At 39.4% G+C, this 27,833-nt stretch overlaps 1 protein-coding gene across 1 annotated transcript; it reads left to right on the top strand.

Annotated features, from left to right (window-relative positions):
- Positions 1-481: 481 nt before the first annotated feature.
- Positions 482-13,902, top strand: LOC308681043 (zinc-binding protein A33-like; the record flags this gene model as incomplete). The annotated part of the gene is made up of 6 exons (XM_081349563.1): positions 482-877; positions 8,532-8,627; positions 8,840-9,070; positions 9,148-9,170; positions 9,252-9,370; positions 13,400-13,902. 6 exons carry the CDS (start codon positions 482-484, stop codon positions 13,900-13,902), a joined length of 1,368 nt encoding a protein of 455 aa, XP_081205689.1.
- Between the last annotated feature and the right edge of the window lie 13,931 nt (positions 13,903-27,833).

Raw genomic sequence — 27,833 nt, 5'->3', positions numbered from 1 at the left:
TAAAGAAGAGCAATAAATAAAACACGTGTAAGGGTTTTGAGATCTTTTATTTTACATATTTGAGTATTTTTATGTTTTTTGTGTTTAATCCAAGGACTTAGTGTTATATCTTAATGTTTCAATGCAAGTTCATTTTGAACAGGCTTAGAATTAGTTAATTTTACCTAAAGAAATCCTGATGTTGTTCTTTGACCTGTTTCAACACACCTTGATCAGAAGCTCCACCCTCTTACAACACTAACCAGGAAGAGACTGACTTGTTATTTCTCTTTTTTGCCATACTGACTTTGCCTCGACAAAAGCAATAAAGAATCAGCGATCAGTGGAGTACGAAGTGGAAAAACTTTACAGAAGAATTTGAGAAGTTTGTTTCTGATCAAGTTTGCTTCTGATCTTTGTGATTCTCATGGTGATTCATTTTTTAAACCGTCGTTCAGAAAGTGAAAGTAAAGTTTAGATTGCTGGAGCTCAAACAGTGAAAATGGCTTCAGCAGCTGAAGATGATTATATTTGTCCTGTGTGTCATGAAATCTACAAGGCTCCTGTTATTTTATCCTGTAGTCACAGTTTCTGTAAAGAGTGTCTTCAACAGTTCTGGAGAACCAAGGAATCTCAGGAGTGTCCTGTCTGCAGGAAAAGAGCCTCAAAAGATCCTCCTCCAGTTAATCTTGCGTTAAGAAACTTGTGTGAGTCGTTCCTGAAGGAGAGAAATGAGAGGCGTTCATCAGGGTCTGAGGAGATCTGCAGTTTACACAGAGAGGAACTCAAACTCTTCTGTCTGGAGGACAAACAGCCTGTGTGTTTAGTGTGCAGAGATTCAAAACAACATGACAATCATAAATTCAGACCTATCAGTGAAGTGGTTTCATCATATAAGGTAAGACAAATGTTTCTTGATTCACATGTAAAGAATCATAACGAGTCACAGCCGTGGTGGGGGGCTGATGCTTGCAATAGGATAATGAAGAGGAGGAATGCTCTTTGCAAAAGGTGTTTGTTTTCTATTTGAAGTGGTGCATCATCTATGACGACTTCTGGGCCTGTAAAACGCTCAGCGAAGCCGTCCACTGCAGAACCGAACAAACCCGAGATAGAGAGACGGGGAGTCAAGGAGGGCTGTCTTGTCTTGATCTCCGTCAGGTTCAGCTAAAGGTGGTCCACCAAACTGGCCATGGCACGACCAATCGCTTGGGCTGTAGACTTAGTGGCACGCAGGGCGAGGTCGGTCACGCTGCACAGCTCTTTGAAGGCCTTCGGGTCAAGACCAGTTTTATCCATGGTGCAGAGAAGGTTGGCCTGGTAGACTTGAAGGATCTAGTTCTGCACGGCTCAGAGGGATGGGCAGCTTTAGGCAGAGATGTGCGGATGGTCTCTCCCAATGGGGGAAGCTTGGTGTAGCCTTTTCCTCCACACCGTCAAACAAGTTGAGGGCAGACGAAGAGGAATAGTGGACGCGTGATGAGTAGGGAGCGCACCATGACTTATAACAGAGTTTGCTCAGTCCTCCACTTCAGAGACACAGTGTCATCAAAGTCTTCCTCGGAGCCGCCAAATGAAACCATGGCACTCGCTCCAGATGAGGGAAGCAGGAGCCCTGCAGGAGCAACACTCGTGGCACGGCATTTTGCAACAAATGTCGCTCAAATTTGCTCTTTTCATAGTGAGATTGTCTCTTGAAGAGTTGCTGGATAGCCCAGAGGAGAAGCAGCGAGTCAGATTTAGCTGTCGAAGAGCCGTTAATCCGCTAGTTGAGGCTTGTTTCAATGATGAGCAGAAAGGCTCCTATCTTCTTCTCTTTGGAGAAAGCGAGGAGATGATCTTCACATTTGAAGGAGAACAATTCTGATGAAAACAGTTTTCAGCGCGACTTAAATATGCGCAACTTAAATATGCAGTCGACCCCGTCAGCTTCTTTTTTTTTAACGGGCTGAAAAGTCGTTTGTCTGTACAAATGTGAACCAATCAGGCTTCAGTATTCAGTGTTGATCTGATTGAACAGGGCTGCAGTGATCAGGACTGGTTGTGTTTAGTCCAGCTGAACTACATTATAAATGCAGTTTCATAGATTTGAGGAGTTACAGTTTTTCTCAGTCGCTTTGGTGCATTTCTCACATCACTATTTACATAGTTCAACCTCCATGTAATGCCAAGCCAGCAGAGGGAGCCATCACCCGAGTACTGACTGAGCGCTCCCTCTGCTGCTTCTACATTCACTTCCTGTTTGGGACTACTTAAGCTGGGACCATGTGCTTTCTCATCGCGAAGTATTGCCAGTTTACCCTGCCTTACCAAGCGTTTTTCCTGATATTCTGATTGTCTGCATGTGTATGATTCTGCCTCGTTCTCTGACCATTGATTCTACGGATTTCCCTTTCTGGATTGTTTGCTTGTGTGGACTGATCTCAAGGTTTGACTTCTCTGCCTGGTTTCTCACTAACGTCTCTTGGATTATCCCTTGGATTGTCGAAAGATCGGACTGCTTTACTGTTATCGACCCTCTGCCTGTTTCCACGTGTTTGTTGTTTGGTATTTGCAATAAACTTCTGCATATGGATTCTAATGCTGCATCAGCATCCTCATTACAGAATACTTCGCCTACCGTGAATCCAGCGGAGGTTTCCAACTTACAAGCCGCATTCGCTTACCAAAGTGAGGTTCTGAAGAATTATCAGGAACAACTTGCAAAGCTACAATCAGTCAACGAACACCTGACGCACTACGTACGATGTCTTCCTCCTCCCACGCCTTCAACGGTAAGCTTTGCTCTTCCTAATAAGTTTGATGGCTCTGCTGAACAATGCAAGGGATTCATTCGACAAGTAAAGCTATATTTTGAGTTCCAACAAGATCGATTTGAATCTGAGAAGAAGAGATGTGCATTTCTCATGACTTTGCTCACGGGAAAAGCCCTCGATTGGGCTTCAGCGGTGTGGGATAGCGATACACAACTCAGGAGATCCACTGAGTGTTTTTTACTTCAACTTCAAGAAGTTTTTGAATATCCCGCAGGGGGCAGGGATATTTCAACACAACTTATTAATGCAAAACAAGGTAACCGCACCGCAGCTGATTATGCTATTGAGTTTCGCACACTGGCAGCTCAGAGTGGATGGAATGATGTCTCTCTTAAAGCTACCTTTTTCAACAGCCTCAATGTTGATCTGCAAACTGAACTCGCCTGTCGTAGAGAGGATTTATCATTTTCAGAACTTGTTAATCTCACCATCAAGATCGATAATCTCATGAGACAGACTCCCAAGCAACGTACTAACAGAACAGTTTATAATCATTCCCCTATCAGCCATCTCACAGTTGAAAAATCATCTGTTGAACCCATGCAACTTAACGTTTCTCGATTGACGGAAGAGGAACGAGCAAGACGTCGACAAAATCATCTTTGCTTCTACTGCGGTGAACCAGGCCATTGCAGTATCGGTTGCCCACTCAAGGCCAAGTCTTCAACAGGGGTAAATATTCACAATTTCTCTGTCCTTAAAAATAAGTCGCTTACACTACCCGTCACCATAAGAACTGATACTCTGTCTCTTGATCTCACAGCGCTGATTGACTCTGGAGCAGCTCTGAATATCATCAACAAGGACATAATTCAGAAGTTTAATATTCCTACCCAACCATGCATTCCACCCATTCAGATCAAAGCTATCAATGACACTCTCATCAATCAAGGTATCCAATGTCAAACAAAAACCTTGAAACTTCAAACCGGTTTGTTCCATCAAGAAAACATCACCTTGTATGTCGTTGACTCACCCAAATACGAAGTCATCTTAGGATTTCCTTGGCTCACCATCCACGATCCTTCCATTTCCTGGTTCCAAGGGGAATTAACTCACTGGTCTCCATTCTGTTTGATGAACTGCCTTTCAATTCAGCCACAACCATGTCTCACCACAAGCATTGAGAGTCCCGAAACCCAGGTAAAAGTATCCATCCCCAGTCAATATCAAGATTTGTCTGAAGTTTTCAGCAAGACTAAGGCCACACAACTTCCTCCACATCGTCCATGGGATTGCGCCATTGATTTGCTTCCCAATGCCATGCCTCCCAAAAGCAGAGTTTACCCATTGTCCAGGATTGAGGATCAGGCTATGGAGGAATACATTGAGGAGGCTTTAGACTCAGGGTTCATTCGTCCATCCACATCTCCTGCAGCCGCCGGGTTCTTCTTCGTGAGTAAAAAGGATGGTGGTTTAAGACCCTGCATAGATTACCGTGGACTGAACAATGTCACAGTAAAATTCCGCTATCCCTTGCCTTTGGTACCTCCGGCTCTGGAACAACTACGAGAGGCCACCATTTACACCAAACTAGACCTACGAAGCGCATACAATCTCATCAGGATCAAAGAAGGTGATGAATGGAAGACTGCATTTCTCACCACTAGGGGGCACTTCGAGTACCAGGTAATGCCCTATGGGTTAGCCAACTCTCCAGCTGTCTTTCAATCCTTTATAAATGAAATTTTCAAGGACTTCATGAACAAATTTGTTATTGCCTACATCGACGACATTTTGATTTATTCCAAGACAGAGACTGAACATGTTACTCATGTGCGTGCAGTATTATCCCGTCTACTGGAGAACCAACTCTATGTCAAAACTGAGAAATGTGAGTTCCATGTCCATCAGACATCTTTTCTTGGCTATCAAGTCAGTCACCAGGGAGTGAGGATGGACTCAATCAAAGTTCAAGCTGTCACGGATTGGCCTCAACCTACTACCATTAAGGAGCTTCAGAGATTTCTAGGCTTTGCCAACTTCTACCGCCGTTTCATCAGAGATTACAGCACTATCGCCTCTCCTCTCACCTCACTCTTGAAAGACAAACCCAAGAAACTTGGTTGGAATGAAGAAGCAAGCCATGCTTTTGCCACCCTCAAGTCAAGTTTCACCTCAGCTCCCATCCTGAAACATCCTGATCCTGATCTACCGTTTGTCTTGGAGGTGGATGCATCAGACTGCGGAATAGGAGCTGTTCTCTCCCAACGTCATGGACAACCAGGCAAGCTTCATCCATGTGCATTTTACTCCAGAAAACTCACGAGTGCAGAAAAGAACTACGATGTTGGTAATAAGGAATTATTATCCATGAAAGCAGCCATTGAGGAGTGGAGACATTGGCTAGAGGGCGCTCGCTACCCATTCCAAGTCATCACCGACCACAAGAACCTTGAGTATATAAAGGGAGCAAAAAGACTTAATCCTCGCCAAGCTCGATGGGCCCTCTTCTTCACTCGTTTTGATTTCACCGTTACTTATCGACCAGGCAGCAAGAACAGTAAGGCAGACGCACTCTCCCGTAAGCATGACCCTCCTATAGAGGATTTCAAACCCGAAACCATTCTACCACCCACTGTCATTCTGGCTCCAGTCTCATGGGACATCATGGAGGAGATTCAACGCAGACAAGAACAAGATCCGCCACCACCACAATGCCCACCAAACAAACAATACGTACCCCAAGACATGCGTCACCAAGTACTCCAATGGGTTCATACATCCATCAGCTCAGGACATCCAGGTATATCACGCACCCTCCATCTGTTAAAGAACTCATTTTGGTGGCCTTCAATGACCAAAGACACAACCATCTTCATCAAATCCTGTCAGATCTGTGCTCAATCCAAGACCCCCAAGGAATTACCCTCAGGCCTACTTCAACCATTACCCATCCCACAACGACCATGGTCTCATCTCTCTATTGACTTCATCACTGACCTGCCACCATCTGACGGATTCACAACCATTCTAGTCATCATCGACAGATTCTCAAAGTCATGCCGGTTAATTCCATTAAAGGGATTACCTACAGCCATGGAAACAGCTTTAACTCTCTTCAACCATGTATTCCGCATCTATGGCTTACCTGAGGACATTGTCAGCGACAGAGGAACACAATTCACCTCCCAAGTCTGGAAAACATTCTGCAAACAATTGGATATTAACGTTAGCCTCACGTCTGGATACCATCCTCAGAGCAACGGCCAGGTGGAGAGACTCAACCAGGAGATTGGCCGTTATCTACGAACCTATTGTAGTAGGGAACAACATAGGTGGTCAGAGTTTCTTCCCTGGGCCGAATATGCCCAGAATTCACTCACTCATGCATCTACAGGCCTCACCCCCTTCCAGTGTGTCCTGGGGTATTAGCCCCCTATGTTCCCGTGGTCGGGTGAACCTTCCTCGGTTCCGGCAGTTGACGACTGGATTAAACGTAGTGAGAGGGTGTGGGACAGTGCTCATGTGCGTCTTCAACGGGCTGTAAGGAATCAGGAGATCCAGGCCAACAGACGCCGACGTCCACACCCTCCCTACGAACCTGGACAGCGGGTCTGGCTCTCTACGAGGGACATCAAGCTGCGTCTGCCCAGCAGGAAGCTCAGCCCTAGGTAGGCCCTTTCAAGATTCTCAGATGTATTAATGAGGTAACGTACCAGCTGGAGCTTCCTGCTAACTACCGTATCTCTCCCTCTTTCCATGTGTCCCTTCTCAAACCGGTCCACCCGGAGGCTGACCCCGGCCAGATGACCCCAGAACCACCGCCACCCCTGGATGTAGGTGGTATGCCCGCCTACCAGGTAAAAGAGTTACTGGACTCTCGGCGTAGAGGGGGTCAGCTCCAATATCTGGTGGACTGGGAAGGCTATGGACCTGAGGAGAGGTCATGGGTGGCCGCCAACGACATTCTGGATCCATCGCTCACGGAGGAATTCCATCGAGCCAGACCTGACCGTCCAGCACCCCGACCGCGGGGACGTCCTCGCCGAGCTCCAGGAGTCGCTCCTAGAGGGAGGGGTTCTGTAATGCCAAGCCAGCAGAGGGAGCCATCACCCGAGTACTGACTGAGCGCTCCCTCTGCTGCTTCTACATTCACTTCCTGTTTGGGACTACTTAAGCTGGGACCATGTGCTTTCTCATCGCGAAGTATTGCCAGTTTACCCTGCCTTACCAAGCGTTTTTCCTGATATTCTGATTGTCTGCATGTGTATGATTCTGCCTCGTTCTCTGACCATTGATTCTACGGATTTCCCTTTCTGGATTGTTTGCTTGTGTGGACTGATCTCAAGGTTTGACTTCTCTGCCTGGTTTCTCACTAACGTCTCTTGGATTATCCCTTGGATTGTCGAAAGATCGGACTGCTTTACTGTTATCGACCCTCTGCCTGTTTCCACGTGTTTGTTGTTTGGTATTTGCAATAAACTTCTGCATATGGATTCTAATGCTGCATCAGCATCCTCATTACACTCCACAACATTTAGTCATTTGTGCACATCATAGTAGCAGTTTCTCATTCCTTCCAACAAACTGCAAATGCTTTTGGACATGCATCAATTGCTTTCATACAACTCTCTGCTGTTAAATAACATTATCATTTGCTTATGTCATGTCAGTCAAAATGAACTATACTTGTGAATGCTGAATAGTCATTCCATATAAAACTAATAGTCCTCATTTCATTGCTTGAGTCATTACATACAAAAATGTTGAACTAGTTTTCAAAATCTATCAAGCAAATTTTACACATTTTTTTAAATCTTTTTTTTTTTCTGAAAATGTCTCCTAAATTGAACAATTTCTCTCGGGTGAATCTCAGCTTTCACTGATGAGGAACGTCTGGATGTGCATGAATGATTACAGTACTATGTATGTTGTATGTTCAGTTCCAATATGTATAATATTGTGTACAGTTGTGCACAGCTCTTCCCAAAGGGAGTTTATGTTTGCTGTAAATAAGGGTGTATTTTTTCTTTTGCACAATGCTGTGAACACTATAGAATTGCAGAGAGCATATGCAGTAAAAATGTGAAACATACATATTCAGTGTCTTGTACTCAGTTACCTCACAAAATACAGTAATGTGTAACTTTACTGTATTTTTCAAATGGCTGTGCCAATAGTATATAGCGCTGTCTTGAGCATTTTCAGGCAGTGTCACCAAGATCTGACTTTTTTGCATTGGAAAACATTTACAGAGTAAACTGTCATAATGAAAACATGACAAAGCCATTTGACTATCATGTTCATAGACAATGGTGTCAGGACTTTTCATCTTGATGACACTGACACTTTCATTGACATGAATACTTGCGTTTGAGGAATGAGCTCTCCATTTTGAGCAAGTGACGCGCTTTTGCAGGTTCTCAACTAGGTTTTGCAGTTTGTACTAATTGTTTTGAGAACTGCATTAACTGTTGTGCAAATGTAAATAGTGATGTGAGAAATGCACCAAAGCGACTGAGAAAAACTGTAATAACTACGAGGGCAAATACATTTTCGCACCGGCCCAGTTGGTATTGGAGAACTTTTATGTTTCAATAAATAACACTGTCATTTACAAACTGTACTTTGTGTTTACTCAGGTTGCCTTTGTTTTATGGTAGGTTTTCATTTCTGAATCAATTTAGTGTGAGATGAGGGCAAATACTTTTCACTGCATTATATGATCATATCACTGTATTGTCTTCTCTTCACTGTAATCTGGTGCTTTAATGTATTTTTGTTCAATTCTAGGAGGAGCTCAATACAGCACTGAAGTCCTTACAGGAGAAACTTCAACGCAATGAAGAAATAAAAGCAGAGTTTGAGAAAACAGTTCAACACATCAAGGTGAGGAAACAGAGACGAGAGTCATTTTCATTACAGCTGTTGGATCACTATACAGTTATGATTTGATATAATGGATAACAGTTTATTATTTCTGTAAATGAGTAGCAGCAATCTGCTTCTGGATCCGTTTTATGTTGGGTATCCGAGTTTATCTTGGATATTAATGATGTGTGTCGATTGAGATGATTGAAGTGAATGTGCTTTGATTTCAGTCTCAAGCTGAGCACACAGAGCGTCAGATTAAACAGCAGTTTGAGAAGCTTCATCAGTTTCTCAGAGATGAAGAAGAAGCTACAGTCACTGCACTGAGGGAGGAAGAGGAGCAGAAGAAGCAGAGGATGAAGGAGAAGCTGGAGGAGATGAACACACACATCTCAGCTCTTTCACACACAATCAAAGACATGGAGGAGATGATGAAAGCCAATGACGTCTGCTTTCTGAAGGTCTGATTTCAGATCATTGGTTGATTGATTGATGATTGATTGAGTTCTTGATGATAAATGGTGTGTTTGTTCTGCAGGAGTTTCCAGTCTCAATGGAAAGGTGAGTGATCTGCTCCTGTCTCTGGTCTCTCTGGTTCTGATCCAAAGCCACTGCAGTTCTGACTCCTGAATGTTCTTCCAGAGTCCAGAGCTCACAGCCGGATCCACAGATGGCTTCTGGAGCTTTGATTCATGTGCCACGATACTTGGGCAACCTGCCGTTCAGAGTCTGGAAGAAGATGCAGGACATCGTCCAAAACAGTGAGTCTGACAGCAGGAGATCTGAGCTGGACATGATGGATGGGTGGAGAGTTAGAGGCTCTTCATGACAGAGATAGATAGGTAGACAGACAGATAGACAGATAGATAGATAGATAGATAGATAGATAGATAGATAGATAGATAGATAGATAGATAGATAGATAGATAGATAGACGGATAGATAGATAGATATATAGATAGATAGATAGATAGATGGATAGATAGATAGATAGATAGATAGATAGACGGATAGATAGATAGATATATAGATATATAGATAGATAGATAGATAGATAGATAGATAGATAGATAGATAGATAGATAGATAGATAGATAGATAGATAGATGGATAGACGGATAGACAGATAGATAGATAGATAGACAGATAGATAGATAGACAGATGGACAGATAGATAGATAGATAGATAGATAGATAGATAGATAGATAGATAGATAGATAGATAGATAGATAGATAGACGGATAGATAGATAGATATATAGATAGATAGATAGATAGATAGATAGATAGATAGATGGATAGACGGATAGACAGATAGATAGATAGATAGACAGATAGATAGATAGACAGATGGACAGATAGATAGATAGATAGATAGATAGATAGATAGATAGATAGATAGATAGATAGATAGATAGATAGATAGATAGATAGATAGATAGATAGATAGATAGATAGATAGATAGATAGATAGATTGTGCTAACATGATTAGCATGCTTCTGTGTTTTAGTTAGCATTTTTGAAGTTTTAACACTTAACTAATCGCTATTAGAATGTAGCTATTCACTGCTAGCATGTGTAGCATGTTCTGTTTGCTAGCATTAGTCAGAGCCGGACAGTAACGGAGTACATTTACTTGAGTACAGTACTTAAGTACAATTTTGAGGGATCTGTACTTTACTCGAGTATCATTTTTGGGGAGTACTCATGACTTTACTCAAGTACATTTGAGAGGCAAATATTGTACTCTTTACTCCGCTACATTTCTATCCATAACCGTGAATACCCGTTACTTCTTCTAAAAAAATAATAAATAAAAAAAAAAGGAAAAAAGAAAAAGCGAGCAACAGTGCGCGAGAGAGACGGAGTGTGTCTGCGCGCGCGACCGGCTCTCTCTCTCTCTCTGCTCGTTCTTTCAGTTAAACATGCGCCCTGTCACAAGCGGCAGTTCATCTACTTTACTCACCGATCAAATAAGACTTTGGCGGGACAAAAATTCACTTTGGCGGGCGCTAAAACAAGTTCAATGCAGGAAAATTCATGCGTGAATTTAACCGAGTAGTACGTGACCATGCACTCGCACAAATGCGACCACATACAATTTGAACTCGCACATTCTCAATAAAATGGTCGCATATTTGGTCGCAGTCTGGAACCCTGTGATTTGATTGATGAAAAAAAGAGAAACTCACATGTACACACAATTGTTAGCTGAATTTTCTTTTCTGATATTACACATTAATGTAAGCTGAGCATTTGCGTTGATGTTCTTGAGTATGCGGTGTGTTTAACACAGTCGGGTTCAAATGTGGGTGCAAAAAATCCATTAAAACTCTAGCAGAGGTTTGTCAGAGCTTTGCCATTGTGCTATTGCCTTGTGGGCAAGTGAAAATGTTACAGTTTTTCTCGATTGCTTAAACACTATAACCAGGCTTTTGAACTAAAATTTCAAAACCATAATGCCATTTATCAAAAAGCACACCCAGTTCACTAAACTATAAACACTATTCCCTGTTTTGACACATGAGTCAGATTGGTTGAACTGTCACTGCAAAACTCTACACACAAATCCCTTCATTTCTCATTGCTTAGACCATGTTGTCATATAGAAAGCACTAGCATTCAAAGTTGTTCACTCAATCAGCACAGCTTCAGCTCAGTTAGCACACAATTACCCAGGTGGAAACACTAAGAGTCAAAATTTAACACACATCAATCAGAACCTTCAATAGATATATAAAAGGGCCCAAATCAGTTTATTGCGTTTTGGAACAATGGATCCAGAAAGACATGAAGGAAGAGGGATAAGAATGAGGAGGAGGAAGGGCAAGGATAAGAAGACAAGCAGTCTCAGATGAAATTCAAGCCACTCTAGTTGACCATGTGTTAGTCAATGGTGTGATTGAGTCGCCTTGAGAGCCTTCAGGGAGGAGTGGTGACAAACAAAATTCTATCACTGAATAAGAGACAAACATTTCCAATAGTCTTTGATGAGGTTTATTTTCTTGCAAGAAAAGGCCAGCAGTCGTACAGTCACACAGAGTAACACAGAGTGTGACAGTGAAGGGAGGGCATCCTTTCTCCTTTATAGTCTTGACTCCCAGAATGTTATCTTTTCTAGGCAAATGATGGTATTTCAACCATATGTGGAACATTCTTAGACTTGTTCATCATATTGTATCCTTGAGTGGAGGCCCTCCTGTCACGTCCAACACTCTTTACCATTCCAATACAATTCGAATTCCATGTTAGAATATGGTGTGTGTGTGCTCTTTTACTGTCATATGTTGGTCACACACATCTTACTGTAAGTAAATATAAAAAAAAAATTTTTTGAGGAGAGAGTAAAAAAAAAGAAGAGTAAAACAGGAAAAAAAATTTTTTTGTGTGTGTGTGTTTTCTGTGTATGAATAAAAATGTGCCAATGTATCCACTGGTTGTGTCTTTTGTGTTCATCATGTGAAAAGGTTTGTGATGGGGGAACCACAAGCAACATAACTTACCAGTTTTGGAAATGTTGTTTTGAATTTATTGCACCAGTGTCTTAGACTATGTTGTAGTGTGTGTGATTTTGATGGCTTGTGTGTCCTGTCTGAGGGCAAAGTTTGGTTTTTCAGCGAGAGTGAACGGTTTTGAGTGTAGAGCTTCATTTTGACCTGAAAATAGGATGTTTGGGGAATTGGGTGAGACGTTATGGATTTGTGTTTATAGTTTTGAGAATACGAGGCATAGTTTCAAGAAATGTGTTTAAGCAATCGAGAAAAACTGTAAATAAAGCAGCATGGTAAAAAGATGAAAATGACTTGATTTTACTTTCAATTTCTTTACATTCTCCTAACATTAACATTTTTCATAACTCCATGTAGGACGTTTCTGTACATAAATGTAAGCACTATGGCAGTAGTAATGCAATATTTAGAAAATGTACTCTTGTACTCTTGGTACTCAAGTACTTTTAAAAACAAGTACTTCAGTACTTTTACTTAAGTAGACATCTGACTGTAGTACTTTTACTTGTACTTGAGTAAAATTTAGCAAGGGGTATCTGTACTTTTACTCAAGTAATGAAGCTGTGTACTCTGTCCGCCTCTGGCATTAGTCAAAGAAGCCAACCATCATGTCTCTACGGTGTTCTGGTGCAGAGATATAGGTCTTGCTGAACAGTTGCTAGGGTACTCTGTTTAGTTGCTAGGGAGCGGCTTGGCAGCTGCAAATGAGGTTTCTTCAAAGGCTGCTTGCATGATATAAACCAACCACAACTCCTCTATGACATTCAGATTAGAAGATGTCCCTCTTTGGATTTGGGTTGCTAGGGGGCTCGACAATGGTTGCTAGGGAGTGGCTAGGAGTGATTCAAGGTGATTCATGATTGTAAGTCAAACCCAACAGACAGTCATAATAAACTAATTTAAAACAAAACACAGACTATAAGAGCCAATAAAATGAAGATGATCAGATGCTGAAGATCAGACACACACTTACAGTTCTTCATCTACAGCATAAATCTCAACAGATCTCATTGATTTATTGTTATTTAACTTTCCCAAAGTATCAGTTTCTCTTGATGGACACAAATGTCTGAATCTCATATTTAATGTTTGTAGTTGATGCCGTTAAACGCTGATGATAAAAACGAGTGTGAAACTAATAACAGCACTGACAGTGATCAGAGGAAAATGTGTTTGATCAACAGGACGAGTGTCATAATTCATAATAATCTGTGTTGGGTTCACTCTTGATCATTATATGAAGATCAGAATAAAAGCATCTGTTGATTGTGTCTCATCAGCTCCTGTGATTCTGGATCCAAACACTGCAGAACCACGTCTCGTCCTGTCTGATGATCTGACCAGTGTGAGAAACAGCGGGATCTATCAAACTCTTCCTGATAATCCAGAGAGATTTGACCGGTGTCTCTGTGTTCTGGGTTCAGAGGGTTTTAACTCAGGAACACACTGCTGGGATGTGGAGGTTAAACAGAGTTCATGGTGGACTCTTGGAGTAACTACAGCATCAATCAAGAGGAAGGGATGTGTTTTCTTCAACACTGATGTCTGGAGTGTGGAGTATGAAGAGGACGGAGAGCTTTTAGGTTTTGGTTTTCGTGTTAAACAGGATCTTGATCGTGTGAGAGTGAATCTGGACTATGACGGAGGAACGGTGTCGTTCTCTGATCCTGTAACTAACACACATCTACACACATTCACAACCACCTTCACTGACACACTCTTTCCATTCTTCTGTAATTATACTTCTGGCTCTCTGAGGATCTTACCGGTCAATAGTCAGTAAACGTCACTCCTGTAGATCTGGATCTTCCTGCTTTCATCATGTTTCCAATATTTAATCCTTATCACATGAGTAAGAGTGCTGTTGATCTGAGTATCAGTACGGTGGCTGTGATTGGGCCGTAATGATCACATGACTGATATCCAGCACTACAGCAACACTCAGATCAATAAACAAGAAGTTTTCATTTATATTCCACTTCACACAATTAGACCGATTAGAGACCGTTTTAGCATTCATGTTTTCAGGATAATTGACATTTACCCGATTATTTCAGTCAATGTGTGTTTATTAATTTCGAACTTTTTGCATCATAATTATATATGATTATATATCATATTCTTTCTTGTATTACATCAAATCACTGAAGCAGTAAATTCTGCACATTCTCAGTGTTTGTTCAACATGAGACTAAATGAATAATTATTTCAGTTATAGAGGAGAAATTATCATTTGTTCATTGGAATAAATGGATGTAAAAGGTTCTTGCTGATAATCTTGTATTTTAAATAAATAAATAATATGTGATTATGTGATTTAATGCTCAGAGTGAAAGATTAAATGTTTGGGATGATAATTAGGGTTTAAGTCATGGAAACAATACTTTACAGACGTAACATGTTTATCTTACCAACATGTTATTATATATTATTAAATTGTATACAAACAATTATTTTTATTAACAAGTGTCATGACTTTTTGTACTTCATTATAAAGACTATTTAGATCAATACTTGATCCAGCAATATTCAGAAACGGGAGCAGCTATTAGGATATTTTTCTGCTTAACTTTTTTTAGATTATAAAAAACAGACAAAATTACAAAAATAAGGAAGAATGATGTTTGAGAGGTAACATGTATTATTCTTACCAATAGTGATAAAATAATTTAATATACAATTTAATTATATGAATATTATGAACCTTTTTAACGGTGCTTTAACGGGATCAACAAATACAGCTTCTGTCATGTGACACCATATTTATTTGCTTTAATAAAAAGTGTTTCCAAACTAGTTTTTCGCAACATTTGAAGTTAAATGGAAAAAGATTTGATGATCGATAATCAAAAAATGATCGATAATTGTCATTTCCATGTCGGAAAACGTTTTTTGATATTGTTGTGTAATCACATCAAAATAAATGAGAGCACACTGATAGTTTATAAAAAATATTACATGATTTATTAATTACAGTTTTTACTTGGTCATGGGCCATTGAAACCACAGATCCCCCCCCCCCCCACACACACACATACATAAAAACCCCAATTTAACCACTAATGTAACTATATCTAATGTATGAGTACCAGTGTCTAATAATGAACTAGTGTCTAATGAATAAGAATATTATTTTAAAAAAGGTACTAGTAAAGAACATGAACTCCTAATGGAATAGATATTAGTACCTAAAACGACTGTACATTTTAAGGATTAAATGTTAAAACGGCTTTCCACAGAATGGACTAAAGAGTTCCTGACCAACGGACAACTTCCGGGCTGCAGATTTCACCCTTCTATATATATATATCAACTTCCTCTCATGTTTCTCTTTGAATGTTCGGCGGCTACGTGACTTAAACAAGCGGAAAGTTTTGTAAATTTGTAAAAAAAGTTTTGTTTTGTAAATCCATGAAAAGGGACATTTAGACACACTCTTGTGTAAACGATGAAAACTTCTGGTGTAATCAGTGGAAGAGCAATATTTCTTTCTGTCATAACTCCAGTTCATCGGGTCGGGTCGCGAAAGATTATAGAAACGCTTTCTTCAGGGATTGAAAGGTGGATTATCTCAGTTGTTCACTTGGATAGCAATTTTTTCAATAATGATTTTGGGTTCAACAGTTCTGCAAACAACAAAAATCTACCAGATAATATAGTCATTTATATAAGTAATTAAAAACTTAAATATCCCTCTGCCTTCATTATTTGGTGGCGATTTCAATGAGGCTCCAGATTTATTGCTGATAGATTTCCTTCTAGAAATGTGTCTAATAGCGTCAAACACCGAATAGCAAATCTCTGTCAGTGTCACTCAGATATCTAAACCCCCATATATACACTTGTACACTTGGTTTAAATCGGCTTTTTCTCAAAAATCACGTAGGCTATAGACCTGTGGCTGATATTATTCAAAAATTATTATTATCAAAATGAACTGGATTAAGTATTGTATTTCTAATGATGGATTACACTGGTTTTGGAACATAATCTTCAAACATTGTGGTGACCTTCAGTTTTTATTATCTTGTCATTTTAAATGCAGCAAATTACCTATTAAACTCTCAGATTTGTACAAACAAGCTCTAGAATCCTGGAAGATTGCTTTCAAACATCATTTCTCCCCACACAGGTGTCTTATGTGGAATAATGAAAATGTATTGTGTGGAAACAAATCACTTTATTTCAAGGAATGGGTGGATCAAAATATTATTTTTGTTTCTGATTTATTCAGTGCTCAAGCAGACCTTCTTTCTTTTTCTGAGTTTATGTCTCTGAAAGATGCTGTAATTTCAGTAAGAGATTTTAATAAGGTGACTAAAAGTATTCCTGTCAGTTTGAGAACCTTGATTAAAGCGCATTTAAGATTCGACTGTTTAAACAGTTATATTCCTACTTGCAATCAGTGGTGTTAATGTGACACTCACAAAAATAGGTTTTGTTGAGATTATTATCTTTTTGTTTTCTTTCCATTTATTACAAATTAAATACTACTGAGAGAATACACAGAAGTGCGCTATGACATGCTGTTTCACAGAACGGACACAAGGTGGCAGCACCTTTCAGCCGCGCCACTCTGGGACCCTTAGCGAGGCGCGGAGGACAGTGTTGCCAGATTGGGCGGGTTCCCGCCCAATTGGGCGGTTTTGAATTTGATTGTGCGGGTAAAAAAGGGTTTGGGCGGGTGGACAAAATTTGGGCTGGTTTTGGGTCTGTTCGGCGGTTTTCAAACATCTACATTTTAAAGTCTAATTGATTAAAAAACTAAACTAAAGTGTGCATGTAGTCCATAAAATCAGTCATCATTACATTACTGTACACACACGCCCATGCAGAGTCAGCTGGCGTTAAACGCTTTGGTGGACACGTGGCCTTAGTGTTGACATCACCGACGAGCACGCACTTTTAGCCAATCAGCGATCCGCAGGCAGATGCCATTGAGCGCGATAAGTTGTAGCTGTATATTCAAGTGATCGCTAATGCCAAGTGATCGCTAATGCCAAAGTGATATAGCCTACTAAACAGTAAGTTGTATCTACACAGTAAAGAGTGAGATAGTGAGCAGCTCTAAAAACGTACACCTGGTGGGAGATATCAATGGTGAATATAACTCTGAGGAGAGCACAGTTGAATGACTTGAAATGAAATTAAATATGGGACGTGAAATATGTCCATGGTCATGTGCTCACTAGCCTAATCTTACCAGACATCAGCAACTTTTACACCGTCCAGACTGCACAATACTCGACCCTGACAGCTGCTGAAAAAGGTTTGAATCAACGATGAATGAGTTTGACTGCTAAATTCTGCGTTATGTTCTGCAATGTGTACTTCCGAGGGTTAAAGCCATCGGTTCATTTCTTGATTGCCGTTTTGACAGTGTCCATCTGGACATTTTAGTCATATTGGCTAATTCTCCTTAATTATTGCCCTGTTTTGATCTGTTTTCCTGGAATTTTATTTTATTTTTTATTTTATTTTATCATTGTTATTTTGTTTTAAGGAGATACAAATTGTGCTTATCAACCTTGAATGACATGTTAATGAAATTATATCATATTATTTTGGCAGTAAAATTTTGGGCGGTTTTTTCTTGTAGTGGGCGGGTTTTGGTGAGCTAATGATAACGTTGTGAAGTTGAGGAAATGGCGGTCGACGCTCGCACTAAAGTTTTCTTTTATATATTCCTAAGGCTCTGGGATATTTCTAAGTTTATGTATGTGTAAAGTAACTGTGTGTGTAAGACTATGACTTACGGGTAATAAATAACGCTAATGTAACATACAGAGTAAAAGCAGTTTACAGATGTAGCTTTGGGTGAAACATGTGGTAATATTAGATTATAACACAGTTTCGATTCATAGGAATTAACAGTTAAGTGTAAAAGTAAGGCAAATAGGTTTACTGTTGAAGTTTGTACTCATATAATGTAAATATAATAATTATAATATCATTTAACTTAACTGCAAATGTGATTTAGGCTATTCTGTTGTAAAAAGTGAACATTTACAAAATGTATAATGAATACAGAAATATTCGTTTAATGAGAGAGAACAGAGAATATGGTTTAGAGAAAATGTGTGTTTATGGTTTAAGATAAAACTGTGATAAGTTAAAGTTGAGGAAATATGTGAAGATACATTTATGTGGAAATGTACTTTTGAAGAATATGTGACTTCATGTTATCCAGTTGTGGATATAACCTGTGTCTCAATACAGAGCAACCAAAGATAACAGTAATAATTCATGATTGCAGATATAAAGTTGAAATGAAGTTGATAATAAAAATGATCTGGTTGAATGGAAAAAGAGCAACTCTGTTGTCCCGCGTCATCAATATAACTGTGTAATATTTTCAATATTTCCAGAGCACTTCGACCAGGATTCTCAGCATATATCTGCTAGCCGACCCCTGGCCGGGACCCGTTACATTAATGTTTTAGATAAAAATGCAACAACTTCTTTATTAGAAATGCTCTTTCTTCAACTCCAAGAACCCTCCCTAAAGCACAATCTACATGGAGGATCTGTTATCCGAACTCTGATTTTAATAACTTATGGACTTTTCCTCACAAACTTTTTAACCCTAATGAAATTAAAGAACTCCATTTCAAAATCGTTCATAGATATTACCCTTGTTATTTATTTTAGAGCAGGTTTTCTGAGAATGTTTCTTCTTTATGTTCAATATTGAAGAAGAATCAGTTCTACATTTGTATGATCAGTGCCCATTCTTTGACTCTTTCTGGCCAGAAGTTCCCTTGTTAGTTTTCTGCTGATGTTACAAATTGTTAAACAATTTTTGTCAGATTTTCAATGTAATGATGTTAATTTTGATTATACTGTATTATTTCTTTGTCTTCTGGGTAAGTTTCATCTTCACCAAGCCAGAACCATTCAATGTAATCCTGATTTTAGAATATTCTCCTCTGATATAAAGTCGCTTTTTACTTCCTTTAAGAAAATATCAAAACCTTTGAACTCAACAGTTTCTAAAAAATATAATATCCTTGAGTCTGTTTTAAGGAACATTTAATTTTTCATATTGACAAAATGTAATATTTTATTGATTTGTGTAGCCTAATTTATTCTCTTATGATGTCTCCCCATCTGTTTTTCTTCTCACTGTTAATGTCTGTAACCTTTAAAGGAGAACTCCGGTCAGTTTTAACATTGAGCTCATTTCTTGTACATTTGGAGTGCTGTCAATACAGAGAACAACGACAAAAATCGGTGTTGCCTACACCGAGTTATTCTATTTTTAAAATTTGCACCCTGTTGACTTCAATGGGGCAAGTTTTAAACCTGCTTTTAGCCTCTTAACATCCTTGATGTGTCATTACAAGTGCACAGGTCATGTGAGTGATTCCTTCAGAGTGAACACGAGTGAATCTGACTGCAGTAGATGTGAAAGATATGTATAAAAATGATGTTATTTAATACCTGTGTTTACATCCTGTTTTCGGTTGAAGTCCAAAGTAGTTGATTGCCGAGTTCACGCGCATAGGTTTAGTTACCTATGATCACGCGCGTGAACTCGGCAATCGACTACTTTGGACTTCAACCGAAAACAGGATTTTTATACATATCTTACGTTTTTTGGTGATGGGGGGGGGGGGGTATTTACGACAGTGCAAGTATTCCACAGCAACTCTAGGGGTCGCTGTTTGACAAAAATACAATTTCTACATAGTGTGCCTTTAAATGTCTCGGATGAACACATTGGGTAGAGTATCATGTTTCTGTTTAACAGTATCACTTCATCCTGTTGTTTGTTTGTGCAGATACCTTTCATGAAGCGGAATGGAGTCTTAAATTATCTTTGTTCTTTATTTGTAATGTATTGTTTTGAAGAAATACTAGCATAAACATATAGGCTTTTAGTTCCTTTAAATAATCATAACCCAAATTAAACAAATAGATTAGACAAACATACAAGACATAACTATATCTAAAGTATGAGTATAAACTAGCACGGAGCACATGTAACATTCATAAATACACAAAGAACGGAGGAAAGAAGTTGTGCAGCCTCAGGAATAAATAAGGGGATTCAGGGAGTCAGACAAACAGAACCTCAGATCCTCTGATCTCCTGAGATATGGACAACACAAACACACACTGCCATTCGTCTCCACACCCCACAGAGTGAAGGTGCGGGAACGCTTCTGTCCCTCCTGTCCTTCCTTCACATTTGGAAAGATTATATAAAAATTATAATGTTCTATGTCAATATAAGGGAATTAACAGTCATGTTTGGTATCATTTAAAATGTCTCAGTGTGACTGGTACAACGGTCTCATCTCCACAGAAGTAAACCAAATGGTAATAAGGGTTTAGAGATGCTTTGCTTACTGGGTGTGCACTGTTTCCCAGGGTCCTTCATCCAAACTTCCTCCTGTTCCTCGACAAAGTGTAAACTACCTGTGTCTATAACGCTAGTCAATGCACATTGCTATTGTAAGTTCATTCCCCACATTGGGGGATGTTTTGTCTTGGTCAAATGCTTCAGGAAAGCTTGCATTTGAAGAAAAATGCTCAAGATTTAGTTGCCAGATCAGCCGTAATACTGACTGTCCTCAGACCAGTCCATAACACCACAATTATGCGCTCAGGTTAGTAAGCGGACTGGAATCCAGCTTGGGTGGAGCAGAGGAGCACACCGACTGAAGCTTTAGAGATCCGACTAACACATCGGCATTAGTCAATGTATACTTAGACTGTAGAGGCTAATAATGGGTTTTCTGTTTAGAACGACAGAGTTGTTGTTAGACCAATCTAAATAGTGTGAGCCTCAACCACTGATTATTGCATAGTATTATTCTAACTAAGTGTACAACGGAAATCACAGCATGATTATACAGAGTTACCATTAGTAGGAGTTACAGTAAGTTGGTCAGCTTGGTTCTATGGTAAGGGTCGTGACCTCTGGTTAGATATAATCTTTCCTTAATTAAGTGTGTTCAGATCTATGGGGACTAATTAATATATTCTAGAATGAGCAAAGTGGAGTACGGCCGTCTAGGATATTAGTCTATCACCTCTGTCTAATGGCTGAGACTGACGAGCTTGTGATTATGAGATCGTATACCCGGCCGGTGTGAGACTCGAAGTATTACAGGAATCCGGATGAACGGGTGTAATTTCAATAAAGTGGTAAATAGAATAATCAAACATTCACCTAAATGTAATGATTAACAAACATCAAGTAAACCTTTTTATTTTTGGAGTCAGATGAAACAAAGATGTTTTTAAATTAATTAGCTGAACACTGTAAAGACAGTAACACACAGTAAACCTTCACCCGCTTATAGTAAACTGCCGTTGGACTGATTGGGCAGGGCCTTATAAAGTGGTGACCCCGACGTGATCTCGCAACTCAGGCGTCTCTTCAGGGGAAAATATTGGGGTTTTTCAACCAACAAGAGGTTTGATCTTCTTCTCTTCCTTCAGCTTTTGTGGTGAGTCAGTTGTTTTTTGTCTTTTTAGAAGTGTTGAAGGAAAAACAGACGCACCCCATATAAACACATGTTTAGAATGGGTCGGTAACACCCAGTTAGACCGGAGACCTCAGAAATCCGGTAAAGCTTGAGAATTAGACACAAACACATGTCAGGGTCATGACAGCGGCAGCCTAGATGAGGTAAAGGAGGAAAGAAGTTGTGCAGCCATAAGAAATAAATAAGGGGTTACAGGGCCACCCTGACCAACTCCTCTTGACACTTGAAATCTAGGCGAGGTTCCTGATTTAAGGCTAATGGAACAGTTGCATTATTATAAAGAGTTCTTATACATTTGCAGAATGGGTCACCAAACCCAAGCTTTTGGAGAGATAGAAAAATAAACTTGTGTTTGAGAGAGTAAAAAGCTTTGTAAAAATCTAATAAAAGAATAAAAAGTCATTATTAACTAATTCACTTTAGTCTAATAAATCTATAAAAAGTCTGATATTGTTTGCTATGTGTGTTTTTGGCATGAATCCAGATTGAGTCTGTGTTTAATGACTGAAAGAAAAGGAAGACTGAATCCTGAAAGAAAATTTCTCAAAAATTACTACAAAAAGAGGCAATTTCCTTAGAATTATCTGTCAAAATGCCATTAATTTGCTGCAAACTAATAGTAAGATTCCTAGAGATGTGTTTTTCCATTTTTTTTAAATAATCAGAGCTCTGTTCTCCTTGTTCAAGCCGTTTCCTTCTCGAACGAACACAGGAGCCTTCAGCTTTGTGTTTATAAATACTGTTTAATTTAGATTGGAGCTCTGCAAGTTCTGTTAGGCCAGTTTCTGATAAGCCTTCAAGTGTTATGATCTTTGATATAACCTTCTCCTCTTCATACTCTGTTTTATTTTGTTTTCAACTTATACATATTCTGTAAGACTGAGGAAGACACTGCTCCATTTATTTTTTGATTGTAATAAGATATAATATTTAAGTTGTTATGCAGCATATCGCTGATTATAAAATGTATCTGTAAAAATATGTATTTATTTATTATTCTGACAGTAACCATGCTGGTTAGGCTAATATTTAATTCCTATATATATATATATATATATATATATATATATATATATATATATATATATATATATATATATATATATATATATATATATATATATTATATATATATATAATTGATTAAATAATTTTGCATTATATTCATTGCAGCTTCAGAGTAGTTCCTGTCAGTTGCCTGTAGTTCCCGCTGTGTCCACAGGGGGCGTGAGAGAGTAATCAGTGTGTTATTACTGTCATCACTCCTCACACACACCAGGAGGCACTGAAGAGCAGATCATCTTTCAGTTGTCCCGTGATGAACAGAATGAATTAAACTTATTGTTTTGTTTTTTTTTCAATTGCTAACACACAATTTTGCAAACTAGGCTCGTTTTATCAAAATACTTTTCACAATTCACAAAACCACACACCCAAACTGCAAAATACCCAATATATCCTGCAGAATGAAGCACTGCAAAAAAAAAAAACCTACACATAGCATTATCAAAATCAAACTTTTGCACAAAATGGCACACACTTCATTCATATAAACATATTTTTGTCTAACCAACTACACACTGTTGGGAATAATGAAGAGCACTCTCATCTTTAGTATGCTTGCCATAATACTAAAATAGTTCAAATTGTAGAAAATTCTTCAGATTGTTCACATGTACAGAAATATTTGCAGACACACACATGCTGTTGAAACATTTTTTTTTTTTTTTTTTCACCAAACAAGTCAGTGCAACATATGCACAGCTGATATATTTACACTGGACTGAACACAAATATGCTCACAAAAATACAGTAAACTGAAAAAGATCGAAGTGTTAACAATTAACCATTGAGGTGTTTGGTCAGGTGACACATGTATCGGCCAATCAGCTCATAGAGTGTCATTTTGAATGGCAGTGTTTTGAAATGGCAGACATGTGAGTTTATGTCAGATTGTTGTGTCTTATTCAGAGAACTGTGTTCAGTGAGTTTAAAAAGTGCCATTTTGAATTGCAAAATGTGTGTAAAGCAGAAAATGTGTTTAGACTTTTGGAGACGTGAGAAGAGGTTTTGCTCTGTGTGTGTCAGTTTAAATAATTGTGCTGTTCATGTCATTTTACGGCCAATTTCCACCAACTGTGGAACGGCGGCGGAGTCAATAGGTTTCCATTAAAGTCAATGTGTGTATTTTCACTGACTGCGGAACGGCTGCGGATCCGACTCCGTCCCAGAAATTCAGCACTTATATCGCGCTATAGGGGTTATGCGGAGCGCCCAGCGTTCGAACCGGAAAACAGATCTAAGCATTTCCGCTTTTCACTTCCTTACACATCTGCAGCGGTAGGTGATCGCTGAGGTAACTGTTAATATTCGCTTATTATAATAAAATTCTTATTTCTGATCAAACTTCAGTGTATTTGTTTTAATTAAAATGTCATGAATGTTGAAATATCAGAAAAGGGAACATCCGAACAGCAGTTTTTCTTTCTGTGTCATAGTTAACGTTACTCCTGCCGTTTACCCGCGTTTCATTGAATTTCTTCACTTTGACATTCAGAGCACTGGTCAGAAATCACATCGCGTCAACACCCGCCGCGGGCCTTCGCGATGCTTTGTTTTAATTAACCCTCTGGGGTCTGGGGTGTTTTTGGGGTCCTTGAGATGTTCTGACATGCCCTGACATTTGTGCTTTTTTCAGTTGCTTATAAACATATTAATGGCAAAGGTGTAAATTCACTCTATATAGCACAAACAGGACTTCCATAATATGTGAGCCACATGTATGTACATGTTTTCATTTTTGAGAGAATAATATTTATGCATGGTTATCGAAAAAACTAAAAATTAAAGTTTCTGAAATAAGGTCACAAAACACATACTAAATATGTGGCAATAAGACTAGAGTCGCCTAGAGTTTTTCTTCAAAATGATGTGAAAATCATCCTGCCTAATCATTCACATAAAACGATACATTGATTTTAGTTTTGTGAAACACTTTTAGTTTGGAAAGCCAATATGCCGATGGGGTGTAAACGCTCCAACAGCATCATGCATATTTAGTAGTTCACACCTGGTGAGACAATGTCCCTGCATACTTAATGAGCCATTCATTCAGGTGTGTCACCTATAGCTAACTTAAATATACAAGCTTCATAAAAATGATCATTCTAGGAGAAAATTTCAGATGGCATTTAGAGGTTTTTGCATCTGGGGCCGTATTCACAAAGCATTTTATCTTACCACTAGGAGTACTCCTAAATCGCACTAAAAGATTTTAGCTAGGAGTTTTCTCTTAAAAGTTATTCACAACGCCTTTCAGACCTACTCTTAGTAAAGAAAAATGACAACTCCTAAACTAAGAGTGAGTCTTCGTTGCCATGGATGACGTCATTACTCATGCACGAGCTTGACTGAAGTGACCACCTTGATTGGCTGATGATTGTAACGCGGGAATGATTCCAAACACCTCCCCTACGATGATGAGTGACAGGTGACAGGTCTGAGAATGCGTGCGGTGTAGTGCGAAGGACGGAAGATGATGAATAACTGAATAAATAGCCTAAATGAATAAAGAGTAAGGCAAAACAAAAAGCCTAGTAGCCTAATGAAATATATGGATTGATGCAATATCTTTGCAACATTATTGAATTAATCTGTCACTATATGCCTCTGCCTACGTTTGCAAAGAGAAGAACATTTTAATTTGATTCACTATGAAACGTTACAATTAGTTTACATGCAATGAGTAGCCTAGTTTTGGTTGTTGTTGGTGGTGTTGTTGCATACCTAGTTATGCCTACAATGCAGAATTTTTCCCTCGCGATTGGAAGCTCCTGTAGCCGCCGCATGCGCATCTCAAAACATCGCAACGTGAAATGCCACAAAAAGCGGTTTGTGAATAGGTCTTAGTGAGTTAGGAGTCCTCTCGACTTCTTTTAAGCTGTCCCAGACTTAGGTGCTACTTTTAGGGCTAAAATGCTTCGTGAATTACTCTTAGTGAAAAAAATTAGGAGTCCTAAAGTTACGAGTGACACGCCCATTATTTTTAGGAGTTGCTCCTAAATTCGCCAGTTAGGAGCTACTTTTAGCCTTAAAATTCTTTGTGAATACGGCCCCAGAACTCTTCATATATACACACACATATATATATATATGCATGCACATACATACTTTATAATCTTTTCAAAACTAGTCAACGTCTTTCAAAACTAAAGTATACATTTTATCATACGTATTTCAAAGTAAAGGATTCATTAGTTAGTTGATGACTTTATTTTTGACAAAACACATACAGTATATATTCCTCATCTCAGTATAGCAATAGAGTTTGCTAAAAGCTGTTCATTCAATACAGCAGTATTTGAAAATCGATCATATTTTGTAAAATTACATTTATATTTGCATTTATGTCAAAACCTAGACACTTTTAAACATCAAAAGGACATTTATTAATATGTATTCGTGTCAAAATGACAAATAAACAGATTTTCCTATTCAATTTTGCATGGAAACGCTTCCAAGACGCTTGCGTGTCGCGTGAAAAATAGGTGTCGGTTCTATTTCTAGCATGCACACGTTTTCCACGCGGCTCGTGCCGCGCCTGAGACGCGCGTCTCACACAGGCAGTGTGCAAACTCTAAACTGTTAACATGGGAGCCGAAATAAAAACGGACACGCCACGCAGCTGAGACGCTTACGCCATGCATCCAGTGTTTCACCGGCCTTATCCAGCGGATGTGGGCGTTTCACAGGTTTGTATGGATCGCCTCACATTTGCGTTTGAATAGCGCGCGGTCTCCGTGGGCGGAGTTACATTAAAACTTAATTAGCTGAGATGAGAACGACTGACATCTCTCTCTTTACATACATATTATATAAATTGTGAATATTTGTTTTTTATAAAAATTACTTCATTTAAAAGAAGAGAATTCAAGCTTCATGCCTGTGTGTCTGTATGCCTGTTTGACTGAGTATTCGCTGAGTTACAGTTCATTTTCGGACGCGTTTCAGAATTGACTACACTGACGGAGAGTAGGCAGAACTCGCATCATGTTTATTTTTCTTTATTTGGCGAAAAGCACAACACTTTGTTTTTATTATGAGCATACACAAAAAAAATACACACTAAACAGGATCGATTGATGTATAACACAAGCATATAAGATAAAAATTAATATTTTAATATCTAATATTATTATTTAATATAATAATTAATATCGCCGGCGCGATAGCCGACCCCAGGGGGTTAAACAGTCGGATTCCCCTGGTCCCCGGAGAGCCCGCCTCGGTGCCGGCGAGACCGGGGACCCGGCCCCCTGAGGGAGCCCGCCGAACGGTGGGGGAGAGGGACCGAGCACACCCGGCCACACCGAGACCTCGGACGGGAAGGGGCGCCGCGAGTTAATAAAACATAATTGAAGGTTTGACCAGCATAAACACACAGGACATCGTAGTAATTATACTGTTGGTACTATAACCCCATTGCTAAAATGCAGTCTTCATTTGATTGTTTTAATCGTCTGTGAGCAAAAATAAAAGGCTAAACTACTGATAGCAAAATAAAAGTCTAAACTAACTAACTGTTTACTGATAGTTATCAGGTGCCATTGGCAAAAGCTACATATACTTCATAGCCTACCTTCAAAATTATGAATAAATGAGGAGGCGTAAAACTTAAATCCCTTGTCTAGCAGAGTACTCAGGGCTCTTTGACAATACGGTGTACATCGGGAATTGAAATTAAACACCGTAAACACCGGCTATAGAAGGTCGCCATTACTATGGTGTGTTTACCTCAGTAGCTGATGGCCGGAAGTAGTTAAGCCCGTTTTGTAGAACCCGGAAGAATGTTGCGCATAACCCCTATCAAACGTGAATTCACGTACGCAGATCCGCAGAGCTTCTGTTTTTGTCGAATGCCGGAGAGCTCCGCAGCAACTCAGCACTTATATCTCGTGGGTCCTCGTGACTTCAGCTGTCAGTCACGGCCACAGCCGCTTGCAACAAATCAGGACCTGGTGGGTATAAAGACGGCGGAGCATGGAGCCGATCCGCAGCCGATCCGCAGTTGGTGGAAATCCGGGATCAGTGTGTTAGCAACTGGAGAAAACTGAAACAGTTTTTGTTAAATTCCCTCTTTGGAAAGGCTGCGCGATACTCCTACTGGCCGGAACATCATGCCTGATGAAGGTCGTGAGAATGAAACGAACGTTGC

Source organism: Scardinius erythrophthalmus (genome assembly GCF_964197995.2).
Source record: "Scardinius erythrophthalmus genome assembly, chromosome: 20".
In the NCBI taxonomy this organism is placed as follows: Eukaryota; Metazoa; Chordata; class Actinopteri; order Cypriniformes; family Leuciscidae; genus Scardinius; species Scardinius erythrophthalmus.
The sequence above is the reverse complement of the archived record's forward strand: the minus strand, read 5'-3'. Positions and strand labels throughout refer to the sequence as shown.